Genomic DNA, 14,813 nt, shown 5'->3' on the forward strand with positions numbered 1-14,813 from the left:
CCTATCTCTGTTATCTTACAAGTGTCATTAAAGTCCTCAACTGTTTACGGGGGTCTGTGTCTGTCTCTCCAGGTGTGGAGCAGGTGAGCATCCGCCTGGACCTGGAGGCCGAGTTCCACTTCACTCACCTCATCATGACTTTCAAGGTACATCCCAGTTGGGAACAGGTGGGCTTCTTCTCCGGTGGAGGGATCCACGCTTCCCCAAGGACATCAGAAGAACCTTGTTGGGTGGGACCAAAGGACCGTCAAGTCCAGCATTGCGTTCTTACAGAGATGCCGATGAGAAGCGCGCAAGTGGGACATGAGAGCAGTAACGCCCTCTTGCCCATGATCCTCAGCAACCGTAACAGTGCCTCTAATAATGCAGCCATCGTAGTGGGTCAGCATCCTGAACATTAGCCACCATCCCCCACGAAGCACGAGATCCTCAGGATGCACAAGTGACTGTCTGTTCGCGTGTCAAGACCCCGCAGCCACCCCCTCATTGGGAAAGAACACACACAAGGACACAGATATTGGGTTTATGTTATTGGGCAAATTTGGCCACAACTTTATTGAATTACAGGGATGCGGGTGGCGCTGTGGGTTAAACCACAGAGCCTAGGACTTGCCGATCAGAAGGTCGGCAGTTCGAATCCCCGTGACGGGGTGAGCTCCCGTTGCTCGGTCCCTGCTGCTGCCAACCTAGCAGTTCGAAAGCACGTCAAAGTGCAAGTAGATAAATAGGTACCACTCTAGCAGGAAGGTAAACGGCATTTCCGTAAACTGCTCTGGTTCTCCAGAAGTGGCTTAGTCATGCTGGCCACATGACCCGGAAGCCGTACGCTGGCTCCCTCGGCCAATAAAGCGAGATGAGCACCGCAACCCCAGAGTCGGTCATGACTGGACCTAATGGTCAGGGGTCCCTTTACCCTTTACCTTACCTTATTGAATTACAGAATGTGAGCAGTATTGGCTTAGGCATTGATTGGACCTGACTATATCTGACTCCTGCCTGATGTGCAGGAAGTCCGGTAAGGGTAAACCACCGGATGGAGGAGCCCTGTCGATGCAAACCAACTCTAGCTCCCCCTGGTGTTCCTGTTGGGGTTGTGTCATGGCCCTAGCCCCCGACCCAGGCTTCAGACAAGATCAACACCCCTGGATTCCTTTAATGGAATACCCTTAAGCTTGGAGGGGCAGGTGATGGCCACACCTCCCCTCCCCCATCACAAGGTCAAACAATGCAGCCCTAACAAAGTTGTGACGATTGCTACAAGGTAGGCAAAAACCCAATGGCCAGTGCCAATTTGCCAAGTGGAAAAATTCCTACCAGGCCTCTCAATGGCGACCATAGCAAGGCCAGTGCCTAAAACCTGCAAAATAGGGAGGGAGGGCGGGTGATTGAAGAAGCGAGCCAAAGAGGAAGCCCTCCGGCTCGCTCCTCTGATTAAAATGGACCCGGCCACGCCCCCCTGGCCAGCGGATTGGCTGGCTGGGTTCTGACGTGGCCGGGATCCCCCAGGCAACGGGGGACAAAGTCCCCGGCCCCCAGTGGGGAGTGGGTGGCCACACGGTCCACCGCAACTCCTCCCCACTGGGAAGTGGAGCAGATTTCTATGCTACTCTGCCATCCTGTTCATTTCCTAACAGGGGGAGGAGCCGTATAGCTCGGCAGTGGAGCACATCCTTTGCAAGGAAGTGGATGGCATCGTAGGATGACTTGCCCAATCTCTGTCTGGCTGAGTCTCTGCAGCACACGGAGATGGAGAGGGGCTTGCGTCGGTGCAAACGCCCTAGCAGGAGCACTGGGTTGTGTTTGCACCACACCCACCTTGCCGCCGCCACATCCCTCCTGGTCTGCTGCAGCAACTTAGGCAGGCGGAGGTCAGGTGAGCGGCAAAGCCCCACCATGCTGCTGGGTTTGCAGGCAGAAGCTCTCAGGTTCAGTTCCTGGCCCCTTCAGGTGATCAGGTAGAAGGAGATGGAAAAGGTCCTCTGCCTGAGACCTGTAAGAGCTAGCGGTAGTCAGCGTGAGCATCAGTGGGCTAGGTGGATCGCTGCTCTGACTCTGTATATTTCTGTGTTCGCATCAGAGAACATCTGCTGCCCTTCTTAGGTCCTGGCCAGATATGACATTAGTCATGTGGTTTGTCCTTGCACGGGCAATTAAAAAGGAAACGTATGCACATAGCCAACGTCAGGGTGTGTCTTGCTGGGTCCGTTTGCAGCTGTGGTGGGATAAGAAGGGTCTTTAACCTCCCCCCCCCTTGCCACAGTCCCAGTTGGAATTCCAGCCCCCCCCCCATGCCTGCTGTTCGCAATGGAAAGAGAAGCTGCGGAGGAATGGGGGCGGATTTTTATGTTCGATTATTTCCCGACGCCCCCAAACGGGGGGAGAAAATCAGAGGACATTGTTGTGAAACTCCCCCCCCCCCCCCCGTGGAAATGAGCTGTGTTTATATTAAACGAGGGGATGATTAAACCGGCATTTCCAAGAATACGCTCGTAAACGCTTTGCTGCGTAACGAGTGATTTGCAGGGCGGCTCGCTCTTTTAATTTCGGCTTCGCACGCAGCTGCGACTTCGTTTTGCGCGTGATTATTGCTCTCGTTTGTCCTCGCTTCCAAGAGACAGGGCGGTAGCCAACCACTGCGTCCTCTTGGCGTGAGGATGACTGCTTGTGCAATGGGGTCCCCGCGCCTGCCTGCGCCCTCCCCAAATCTGCACCAGGTGATTGGGGACCCTTCCCTATGCTATCGGAATCCACCCAGTCCCATGGATTGGAGTTGTTTCGGCAGAGAGGGGATGCCCATCTGTCATTGATGCTTTAGCTGAGATCCCTGCATTGCATTGCAGGGGGTGGGACTAGATGACTCTGGGGTCCCTTACAATGATTCTATGAGCCCCAGCCAGCAAGGCCATTGGTCAGAGATGATGGGAGATGTAGGCCAACCCATAGCATTTGGAGGGCCACAGAGTTCCCAACCTTGTTCTAGGGCCCATGTGCGCTCGTCCCTTAGCAACTGGTGCATCAAGTGATGACATCCACGTATGAACGGGTTGCGTCATAGCTCTATCCTATTCCACCCCGACTTACTAGGTGATAGTTCTGTACGCATGCAAGGATTCCCATTTTCCTCTACCCCTTGCAGACCTTCCGGCCGGCAGCCATGTTGGTGGAGCGTTCGGCAGATTTTGGCCGCACCTGGCAGGTGTACCGCTACTTTGCCTACGACTGCGCCGCCTCCTTCCCATCTGCCTCCCGGGGACCCTTGCGGCGTGTGGACGATGTTGTCTGTGAGTCACGCTACTCGGACATTGAGCCCTCTACCGAGGGGGAGGTGAGTGAAAAAAGCAGGGCATCCGGAGCAGTAGGGTTACCTGTGGGGGTGTCAGGGATGGGCTAGATGATGAGGAGTGGGGGGAAGTAGCAGTCCGGGAACCCCCAAGTTGAAGAGATAACAATAATAATAATAATAATAATTTATTATTTATACATTGCCCATCTGGCTGGGTTTCCCCAGCCACTCTGGGCGGCTTCCATCAAAATATTAAAATACAATCATCCGTCACACATTAAAAGCTTCCCTAAACAGAGAGGAATAGTTGGATGCTGGAGAAGCAACAGGCTTTAGTGAGCGATGAGAGCCTGTGACAGGGAGCAGTGCAGACACAGAGGCTGAAGCAGAGGAGGGAGGGAAAGCCGCTGGTGGAGAATCCCAGGAATCTTCAAGTTATATTAAGACATTAAAATTAATACAAAATTAATTAAGACAGAGGGAAGGAATTTGCTGACTGAATATATGATCTGGAATACAGAGAAGGGAGGTCTGGGGAGGTTGAAGAATAAGTTAATGCAAGGAATATAATGAGGATAAAATGGTTTTTATTTTTTGTTTTTGTTTTTTGATATCTTTCGCTGTTTTGTGTCTGTGTTTTACTGTATTTTTCTATTTTTGTTGTGTTGTTGTTTATTTTTTGTTGTTTTACCTCCTATGTAAAACCTAATAAAATATTTATTTTAAAAAAAAGAGAATCCCAGGAATCTGCATCTCCTACTGCAACAAGCTCCCCTCTCCTTGACTCCAAGGACACCCAGGGCAATGCGTAGGGCAGAACAGAGATTACAGGTGCCCTGTACTTTGAGGCTGCTTGGGCACTATCCAGCAGAGAAGGAGATCGCCAATCCTGGAAACTGCTCTATAGAAGCAAAACCTGTCAGGATGTGTTGCTGAGCAGTTTTCTTGAATAAAAAGATAAACTGCATTGCCAAACTTTGCGTCTTGTGTGCTGACCTGCACCTGACCCAGTTCTGACGGGAGATGTTGGGGTAGAGAGATGGGTTCAGCACCAAACACACCATGTAGGTTAGGTCTCTGCAGACTGCCTCCTCCTTGTAGAGGCCCAGGCCAAGGGCTGCAGGATTATGCTCTCGTAAGCTGGCTGTTGCCCTTGACCCTCTGCTCTTTCTTCCTTGCTCCAGGTAATCTACAGAGTGCTGGATCCAGCTATCCACATCCGTGACCCCTACAGCCCCAAAATCCAAAGTGAGTCTCTCTCTCTCTGGGAGAGGAGGTCCTGAGTGAGTCTCTCTGCGGGAGGGGACCAGAGGTGGGAGGAGCTGGCTTAGGGCAGGGAGAGGGTGGGCGTGCTGTGTATATGCCCCACCCCCTGAGGAGTTGGATTCCCAGTGGACAAATGAGATTCTGACCTCCGAATGAGAGTAGAATCTTGGAATGTTTCTGCTGTACCAAATATTTCCATCTTAATATAACTATAAATAAATGCGCTCTCTCTCTTTCTCTCTCTCTCTCTATATATATATTACGTAGGCAGAACCCAGGCCCCAAAATTGCACAGGGAGAGCAGCTAATCAGCCACAAGGAATCACACACACAAGAAAACCCTTTTTGCTCCTTCTTCAGCTGCTGCCCTGCAAGCTCTGAAGTTTAGACAGCCAATCATGTTGGGAGTGGGAGTTGCCCAGGCCTTCAGAAATGTATATAAGCAGTTGCTTTGTCCCTGTTGTTCAGTTCTGTAGTTCAATAAAGGTTTTTGCTGCTATCACTGCGCCTTGCCTTGCAAGGTGGGTGCTCTGCTATTGAGCTATGGTCCTTCCCGTGTAGTGATAAGGCCCAGAGCTGCTTAAATTTTGCAAGGCTGTGTCTCCCGGACCTTCTGACCATACATTGGGAATTAAGGAGAATGTTCCTCCTGAAAAAGGTATTTTGTTCTTTTCACCAGATCCAAATTGCCGAGTCAATCTTTTCTCTTCACAAACAACGGATCCTTGTCTTTGAGACTTTTTTTGGCCTGGGCCACATTAGGAGAGATAACAAACAATTATGAACATGGCAAGACATTGATTTCACAGAAGAAAAACCGGCAAAGCTCAGAATGTTGGCCCCCCCCCCCCCAAACTTGCAAAACACCTACATCCCTCCTACACAATTGAAACGCAAGGCAACGGCAAGCCGACAACTCCTGAACCAAATCAACAAATGCAGAAGAAGGAAAAACACTGACTTAAATATATATACAGTGGTACCTCGGGTTAAGTACTTAATTCGTTCCGGAGGTCCGTTCTTAACCTGAAACTGTTCTTAACCTGAAGCACCACTTATATGAGGCTAATGGGGCCTCCTGCTGCTGCCGCGCTGCCGGAGCATGATTTCTGTTCTCATCCTGAAGCAAAGTTCTTAACCTGAAGCACTATTTCTGTGTTAGCAGAGTGTGTAATCTGAAGCGTATGTAACCCGAGGTACCACTGTATACTAAAATTTAGGAGTGGGAGAGGGCGTTGGTGGACACTAAAGGGGTGTTTGAGGGTGTCACAGAGATGCCACAATGGGGACCACAAATCTAGACAAACATACCCAACCAAGATTCCCAGTCCCTAAGAAAGAGAAACAAATACACAAATAGCTAGCTAGCAAACAGTTCCCTGGGATCCTAGTGTGGACAGCAGCTGGCCCTGCCTTTTAGTTCTATTTGGGGGCTGGTTAAATTTGGGCCTAGACAGATTTCTGCTTTGGCTGCTGCTAGATTTAGCTGTGGCCTCTCTCTGTCTGTCGCTCTTTCTCTTTTTCTCTTTCTCTCTGTGTGCGGCTGGGAATCTGTTCCCTCTCTCCTCGTCATGGTGCGCATACCTCTGACTGGTCCTGGTCGATAGCTTGCGGGGGGTTGACAACTCTGATATTCATAGCCCACCAAATAGCCCAGCTTTCGTGTGTGTTTTTTAAATAGAAATTTATTAGATATTTTATACTTATAAAAGAAAAACAGTAAAGGCAAAACATTACACAAATTCAACAAACAGTACATCAACAACAACAACAAAAATAAAGAAAAGAAAAAATACAACAATACAATTTAAGGAAAAAACACACAAAAGCACAAATCCAAATTTTTGTATCCAGATCTTTCATTAGCTTATTTCCTTGACTTCCTCGCACCTCCCTTTTTTGTATTCTGGTTCAAATTATCTGGTTCAACAAATCCTTTCCCTCTTCTTCAATTTAGTCTGTAATTTATCATAACATAATTTAACTTTCAATTTCCCAATTTAACACATTAACACTTAATGTTCATATAATTCTTAATAACACTTCTGCTAAAACCTTATAATTTCATTCCAATATTCATCTGACATTCATTAATTTTGCAATATTTCTGTAAATATGCTTTAAATTTTTTCCAATCTTCCTCCGTCGACTCTTCTCCCTGGTCTCGGATTCTGCCAGTCATTTCCGCCATTTCCATATAGTCCATCAGTTTCATCTGCCCAAGTAGCCCAGCTTTCGAACCCACAGCCCCAGCCGGGAAAGCTGTTTCCCAGTGGGGATGCTTCTCTCCCTGTCTGCCTTCTCACCCACTCCAACCTCTCTGCCCGCCAGATCTCCTGAAGGTCACCAACCTGCGGGTGAACTTGACCAAACTCCACACGCTGGGAGACGACCTGCTGGATTCGCGGCGGGAGATCAAGGAAAAGTACTACTATGCTGTGTACGAGATGGTGCTGCGTGGGAACTGCTTCTGCTACGGACACGCCTCGGAGTGCGCCCCCCTCGCCCGTAGCCCTGCTGACGTGGAGGGCATGGTAAGGCGCTAGGAACGCTCATAGGCACACACCGCACTTGATTAGGCGTGCCGGCTCCCCCCACAACTTATTTGTTTGGTTTATTTGGTTTATACAGTGGTGCCTCGCAAGACGAAATTAATTCGTTCTGCGAGTTTTTTCGTCTTGTGAATTTTTCGTCTTGCGAAGCCCGGTTTCCCATAGGAAATGCATTGATGGTTTCCCATAGGAATGCATTGACGGTTTTAAGAAAAAGGCGCAAGACGTTGTTGTCTTGCGAAGCAAGCCCATAGGGAAATTCGTCTTGCGAAGCAACTCAAAAAACAAAAAACTCTTTCGTCTTGCGAGTTTTTCGTCTTGCGAGGCATTCGTCTTGCAAAGTACCACTGTATATCGGCCTCCATCAAAAGATCTCAAGGGTTAAGAACTTAATTTGTTCCGGAGGTCCGTTCTTAACCTGAAACTGTTCTTAACCTGAGGTACCACTTTAGCTAATGGGGCCTCCTGCTGCCACCGCATGATTTCTATTCTCATCCTGAAGCAAAGTTCTTAACCTGAGGTACTATTTCTGGGTTAGCGGAGTCTGTAACCTGAAGCGTCTGTAACCTGAGGTACCACAGTAAAAGCACAAATAAATAATTGAAACAGAATTAAACAAAACAATAGCCCCCATCCCACAAACGCATTTAAAAAACTGTGGGATATTCATCAGCCAAAGGCCTGGTTGAAGAGGAATGTTTTCGCCTAAAGATATGTAACGAAGGCACCAAGCGAGCCTCCCTGGGGAGAACATTCCAGAAGCAAGGGTGCCACCACAGAAAAGGCCCACTCATCTCTTCAATTTTCAAAGGCTGTGAAGAGTTGGTGCCAGGCTTACCTCAGTGGCAAGGGAGTTCTGCATTCTTGGGGCAGTCACTAAGTAGGCCCTCTCATGAGCCGCTGCCACCTGAATTTCCGAGAGCGGCAAAGCCATCGGGAGGGCCTTCTCCACTGATCTTAATTCCCAGGCCGGTCTGTAGAGAAGGGTGGTGCCGTGGTCTAAACCACTGAGCCCCTTGGGCTTGCCAGGATGATGGGAGTTGGAGTCCAACAAGGTGCCAGGTTAAGGAAGCCTGCTTTAGCATTTCTCTTTTTACTAGCTAAAGTCAGAGATGAGGAATTGTGCAGAGCTCTGAGGTTTTAGCCTCTGACTGCTGGGACATACTCATAATTTTCCCCAGCCCAATAAATAGTTGGGTTATGGTTCTAGTCCTTAAGCTAAAACACATGCATTTTCAAGTTTATCTGAAGGACTAGAACCCAACTACTTATTGGGGCACCAACTTAGTTCAAACTATACATAGCCAACGTGGCCTTTGTCCCCTTTGTGGGGTGCAAGCATAACTTCTGTGGATGCATACCTGGGAAGGCTGCGGCATGCCCATGATGATGTAGGAAGGTCGTGTGCAGCCTGAACGCAGGAAGGCAAGCAAAGACCCGCCCTCTTCCATTCACTGTGGGCGTGGCCTGGGTCTCCTCCTTTCTCCGCCCGCAGGTGCATGGCCGCTGCGTCTGCAAGCACAACACCAACGGGCTGAACTGTGAGCAGTGCGACAACTTCTACCACGAGCTGCCCTGGCGCCCGGCTGAGGGGCGGCGCACCAACGCATGCAAGAGTGAGTATCTGAGGAGGGGGCGTTGAGGGAACAAGGAAGCCAGGAGGAGCGTTGATACTGGAGTGAAGGGTTACCACGTGAGAGGGCAGTCGTGGCTGGGAATGAGAGCCACCCTACTGCCAAACCCACGAGAAAGAGTTTTTCTAACACCAGTCCCAATAGAAGGCGTTGCTTGAAAGACTGTACACCATCATATATTGGTGGAATTCCCACTGCTACAAGTGCCACATAATGCCCGTTCCACGTTTGTAAGAGCTCAGTTGTTTAGTGTGGCAGCACCTATACTTTGGAACTCCCTGCCTATTGAGGTCATTGCAGGGGGTTGGACTAGATGACCCTTGGGTCCCTTCCAACTCTTAAATTCTATGATTCTGTGATCAAGCAGGCACCTTTACTGTAACCTTTTCAGCCATGCTAGAAACATGATTGTTTAGACAAGCCTATCCAGATGCTTAGAAAGTTGAAGTAATTTTAATCTGATGATGATGATAATGATGATGATGATGATAATAATAATAATAATAATAGGCAGGGAGCCACCACAGAAAAGGCCTGCTCATCTCTTCAATTTTGAAAAGCTGCACTAGGCTTACATCTGTGGCAAGGGAGTTCCGCATTCTCGGGGCCATCACCGAGAAGGCCCTCTCATGAGCCACTGCCCCATGTATTTCCAACAGCGGTGAAGCCATCAGGAGGGTCTTCTCCGCTGATCTTAATTCCCAGGCCGGTCTGTAGGGAGGGAGATGCTGTTTCAGATACCTGGGGCTGAGGTTATTTAGGGATTCACATGGATTTGGGGCTTGGTGAGGTCAGGGCTTTGGATGTGATTGCCGCCTCTCGACAGAGTGCAACTGCAACGAGCACTCCCACAAGTGCCACTTCGACATGGCCGTGTACCTGGCCACGGGCAACAGCAGCGGCGGGGTCTGCGACGACTGTCAGCACAACACCATGGGCCGCCACTGCCAGCTCTGCAAGCCCTTCTACTACAAGGACCCCACCAAAGACATCCGGGACCCCAGCGTGTGCCGCGGTGAGAGCCTGCCGACTGTATTGGGGCGGGTGACTGGGTGGAAATGGGGCTGGGGTCTGCATGTTTGCAGGGACGAAGGACCTTTCTTGTGGAAAGGCTCCCTCTTTCAGCGCTGGGAATGTAGCTGTTTGTGCTTCACAGGGTGCAGGTGCCTGGCATTTCTGAGGCTGTTCTGACTCCCCATTCCTGCAGAACAGGAACTTGAAGCAGGAGCCTTCCTGAGGGCTTTAAATGTTTAGGTTGCTGCGATGGATAATTAAAAAAAAATCAGTTTATCTTATATAGCCAAAGTCCTTCACAATGAATAACAGAGGGCCTGAGCAGGGTATTCCTCTAAAACAGGGGAAGGCAAACTGAAGCCCGAGGGCCAATCGCCTTCTAAATCCGACCCGCGGACGGTCCGGGAATCAGCGTGTTTTTACATGAGTAGAATGTACCCTTTTATTTAAAATACATCTCTGGGTTCTTTGTGGGGCATAGGAATTCGTGCATTCCCCCCCCCCCAAAAAAAAAATATATAGTCCGGTCCACCGCATGGTCTGAGGGATGGTGGCTGAAAAAGGTTGCTGACCCCTGCTCTAAAACCAGACAGCGTAAGGCTATAGAGATTACAGCATAAGAAATTTAAATTACAATGCTGGAGCGAAGCTGTCAGAGTAGATTTGGCTGCCAGAGATGCAATTTGTAGGTATTTATCAGCTAAGAGTTCAGCTCTCCCTTCCTGGGGGGATACACAAATTGCTAGCTTAAGACGCAACAGGCAATATGCATAATCAATCCGAGGCAGGGGGTCTAAGCCCCAAAGCTTTAGATATTGATCTGAGACCGACAACCCTTACTTTTTACCACATACAGTGGTACCTCGGGTTACATACGCTTCAGGTTACAGACTCCGCTAACCCAGAAATAGTACCTTGGGTTAAGAACTTTGCTTCAGGATGAGAACAGAAATCGTGTGGCGGCAGCAGGAGGCCCCATTAGTTAAAGTGGTGCTTCAGGTTAAGAGCAGTTTCAGGTTCAGAACGGACCTCCGGAACGAATTTAGTACTTAACGCGAGGTACCACTGTATATAGGAATGGGGTGGGCTCAGCTTAGTGCAGGAAGCATTTCTGCTCCTTAGCAAGCAATCTTGCTTGCTAGGTGGAATTGCTCAGTAGGTGGGATCACCTGTCCTCTCCTCCTTTGGCACCTCCTGCATCTTGGTGATGGGCGTACAGTGGTGCCCCGCAAGACGGAAAACCCACAAGACAAAAGGGTTTTCCGTTTTCAGAGGCGCTTCGCAAGACGAATTTCCCTATGGGCTTGCTTCGCAAGACGAAAATGACGAAAATTTTTGAGGTTTTTTCCCCGCTCCCCAACCCCTTTTTCTGAAGCGCTAAGCTGCTAATAGCCTTTTAGCAGCTAAACCGCTAATCCCTTAAGCCTTTTATAGCCGTTAATAGCCCTTAAACTGCCAATAGCGCTAATAGCGCTAATCCGCTAATGGGCTTGCTTTGCAAGACGAAAAAACCGCAAGATGAAAAGACTCGTGGAACGGATTCTTTTCGTCTTGCGAGGCACCACTGTAGTTGTGCCTCTTCTTGCTTTCCTTGGAAAGAGAGGCTTCTGCGTCGCACCCCCTGACTTCCGTGTGGCTGCACTATAGCCTACAGTTTTAAGGACGGGAGTCCCATCCTTTGCCCTGTGCATCACTGGCATGTGGCTCTTGGGAGGCTGCCCTCTAAGGAATGTGGCCCTTGGATTGATAAAAGTTCCTCAATCTCTGCCTTTATCTCCTTGCCTGGCGCATTTGAGCCAGACCCCTTGACTCAGGGGTCAGCAAATTTTTTCAGCAGGGGGCCGGTCCACTGTCCCTTGGACAATGTGGTGGGCCGGACTGTACTTTGGGGGGGGGGGGAATGAACAAATTCCTATGCCCCATAAATAACCCAGAGATGTGTTTTAAATAAAAGCACACATTCTACTCATGTAAAAACACCAGGCAGGCCCCACAAATAACCCAGAGATGCATTTTACCGTATTTTTCGCTCTATAAGATGCACAAGACGCACCTAGTTTTTGGAGGAGGAAAACAAGAAAAAAAATATTCTGAATCTCAGAAGCCAGAACAGCAAGAGGGATCGCTGCGCAGTGAAAGCAGCAATCCCTCTTGCTGTTCTGGCTTCTGGGATAGCTGTGCAGCCTGCATTCGCTCCATAAGACGCACACACATTTCCCCTTACTTTTTAGGAGGGGAAAAGTGAGTCTTATAGAGCAAAGAAATATGGTAAATAAAAGGACACATTCTACTCATGTAAAAACACGCTGATTCCCTGACCATCCACGGGCCGGATTTATAAAGCGATTGGGCCGGATCCGGCCCCCGGGCCTTAGTTTGCCAACCCATGCCTTGACTCTACTTAACTGCTTAACTTTGCCCTCTGCCTAGTTCCCACAGCTTGCAAAGAATAGCAGAGCCTTTTTTAAAAAGGCCTGTGCCTGGCCTTGGCACGTTCCCTCAAAAGCTCAAGGCTCCACTGTTCAGCAGCGGTGCGGAGCGTGAGAATCTGCAAAGGTGGCAAGCCTGGAGTCCGGTTTCGGAAGCTAACGTGGAGTTGCCAAAGCCGAAATCTTCTGTTTTGCATCACCAGGACCCCTTTCTTCCTGCACCTGCGGGTTGGGTGCCTCCAAACAAAGTGCTCTTTCTTTGCTGCCAAGTTAGCAGAGGCTGTCTTTGCACAGAGGCTGTGGTTGCAGCAGAGCTTGCTGAGATTTAATTTGGGCAAGGTTTCTGGGCAGGCTTGAGGACTAGAACCGCTCTCTTTAAGAGCGGAAATGATTTCACATTATAATAATAATAATATAATAATTTATTATTTATACCCCGCCCATCTGGCTGAGTTTCCCCAGCCACTCTGGGCGGCTCCCAATCAAGTGTTAAAAACAGTACAGCGATAAATATTAAAAACTTCCCTGAACAGGGCTGCCTTCAGATGTCTTTTAAAGATAGGATAGCTGCTTATTTCCTTCACATCTGAAGGGAGGGTGTTCCACAGGATGGGTGCCACTACCAAGAAGGCCCTCTGTCTGGTTCCCTGTAACCTCACTTCTTGCAATGAGGGAACCACCAGAAGGCCCTCGGCGCTGGACCTCAGTGTCCTGACAGAATGATGGGGGTGGAGACGCTCCTTCAGGTATACTGGGCTGAGGCCATTTAGGGCTTTAAAGGTCAGCACCAACACTTTGAATTGTGCTCGGAAACGTACTGGGAGCCAATTAAGATCTCTCAGGACCGGTGTTATGTGGTCCCGGCGGCCACTCCCAGTCACCAGTCTAGCTGCCGAATTCTGGATTAATTGCAGTTTCCGGGTCACCTTCAAAGGTAGCCCCATGTAGAGCGCATTGCAGTAGTCCGAGCAAGAGATAACCAGAGCATGCACCACTCTGGCGAGACAGTGTGTGGGCAGGTAGGGTCTCAGCCTGCGTACCAGGTGGAGCTGGTAGACAGCCGCCCTTGACACAGATTTGACCTGCACCTCCATGGACAGCTGCGAGTCCAAAATGACTCCCAGGCTGCGCACCTGGTCCTTCAGGGGCACAGTTACCCCATTCAGCACTAGGGAATCCCCCACACCCGACTGCCCCCTGTCCCCCGAAAACAGTACTTCTGTCTTGTCAGGATTCAACCGCAATCTGTTTATGGTTTAAGAACTGCAGGTCGGCACAGCAGACCCGCTTTCCCAAGAAGGGAACGGATCTCTTCCAAGCAAGTGGAATGGTTTTGTTTTCTTACTAGTTTAGATAGGGATTAGCGGCTTCTCTTTGTGCCTTTAATTTTGGGGTTTCCTCTGCGCCCTCCCCTGACAGCCTGTGACTGCGACCCCGACGGCACCCTCGACGGCGGGGTCTGCGACACCCACGACGACCCGGCGCTGGGGCTGATTGCCGGGCAGTGCCGCTGCAAGGAGCACGTGCAGGGAGTCCGCTGCGACAAGTGCAAGACCGGCTTCTTTGGGCTCAACGCGGAGAACCCCCAAGGCTGCCAACGTAGGTATCTCCAATGGGGTTTCCCTGGGCATATCCAGTTCCGTTTCTGAGCCATTTAGATGTGGTTCTGGGTGGGCTGCTTAGCCAGTGCAGCACACCGCATAGACCGGTGGTTCTCAAAGGTTAGTGGTGCACCACACTGGTCAAAGAAACATTTCAGTGTAATGCAATATTGTGTGTTTTTTTAAAAAAAAATAGTTTGGAGGGTATTTATTTATTTATTTATTTATTTATTTGATACAGCAAGAAAAGAAAAAAAAGAGAAAACACAAATACCAAATTACACACAGGAATAACAATAGATACAGAATTTTCTTAACAAACAATAAGACATAAATTGGTCTTAACACTAAAGAGCCAACCTCCCGTCTATTCCATATTTCGATTTCATATAACTTATTGCCAATGCACACTTTTTATTTTATTGAATTTATATACCACCCTATACCCGGGGGTCTCAGGGTGGTTCACAGGATAAAATCAAAATATAAAACCACAAAACACATAAATAAAAATTAAAAAACAGCCCAATAGCCCCTCCTCCAAATATACATAGTTCTGATATCATCAACAATGGTTTGTTTGCCTTTCTGCTGGTCATCTTTGGGGTTAATTATAAGGGGTAAATATTTTCCATTGTTTTAAAATCAAACAGATATGACATTCGGGTATTTCTGAAAGAAGTGTCCTCTGTAATGTATTTCTTCAAAACCTTGTGATAATTCATTATTACCAAAAGACAAAGCTACCTGCTGAATATCTTAACTGTTGAATATCTCAGTAGAGCAATCCTTGTGTTTTCACTGGCAATCAGTATAGAACAATGTTTATCTGAGGGTTAAGTCATCAAATGTAAAATAAGTGCCTGCAAATCTTTTCGAAATAAGAACAAAAGCATCAAGTGATACAGAGGACGATCCCAGGACAATGCTAGGAGTTGTTTCTTTCCAATGCATTTCTTATCAATAAAAAAAATGGTGTGACGTGAGCAAGTTTTTATTCTGAAAGTGTGGCCCAGGGAACCACAGGCATAGAG

The 14,813-nt window shown here is 48.7% G+C and overlaps 1 protein-coding gene across 1 annotated transcript in view; it reads left to right on the forward strand.

Annotated features, from left to right (window-relative positions):
- LAMB2 (laminin subunit beta 2) overlaps nucleotides 1-14,813 on the forward strand; it is a 62,504-nt gene that overhangs the window by 13,921 nt on the left and 33,770 nt on the right. The window contains exons 4-10 of the mRNA XM_083424547.1: nucleotides 73-146; nucleotides 3,137-3,325; nucleotides 4,468-4,531; nucleotides 6,881-7,083; nucleotides 8,597-8,717; nucleotides 9,562-9,750; nucleotides 13,598-13,777. Coding sequence (XP_083280673.1) covers nucleotides 73-146; nucleotides 3,137-3,325; nucleotides 4,468-4,531; nucleotides 6,881-7,083; nucleotides 8,597-8,717; nucleotides 9,562-9,750; nucleotides 13,598-13,777 — 1,020 coding nt within the window. The remainder of the gene's footprint in view (nucleotides 1-72; nucleotides 147-3,136; nucleotides 3,326-4,467; nucleotides 4,532-6,880; nucleotides 7,084-8,596; nucleotides 8,718-9,561; nucleotides 9,751-13,597; nucleotides 13,778-14,813) is intronic.

Source organism: Podarcis tiliguerta (genome assembly GCF_965153285.1).
Source record: "Podarcis tiliguerta genome assembly, chromosome: 2".
In the NCBI taxonomy this organism is placed as follows: domain Eukaryota; kingdom Metazoa; phylum Chordata; class Lepidosauria; order Squamata; family Lacertidae; genus Podarcis; species Podarcis tiliguerta.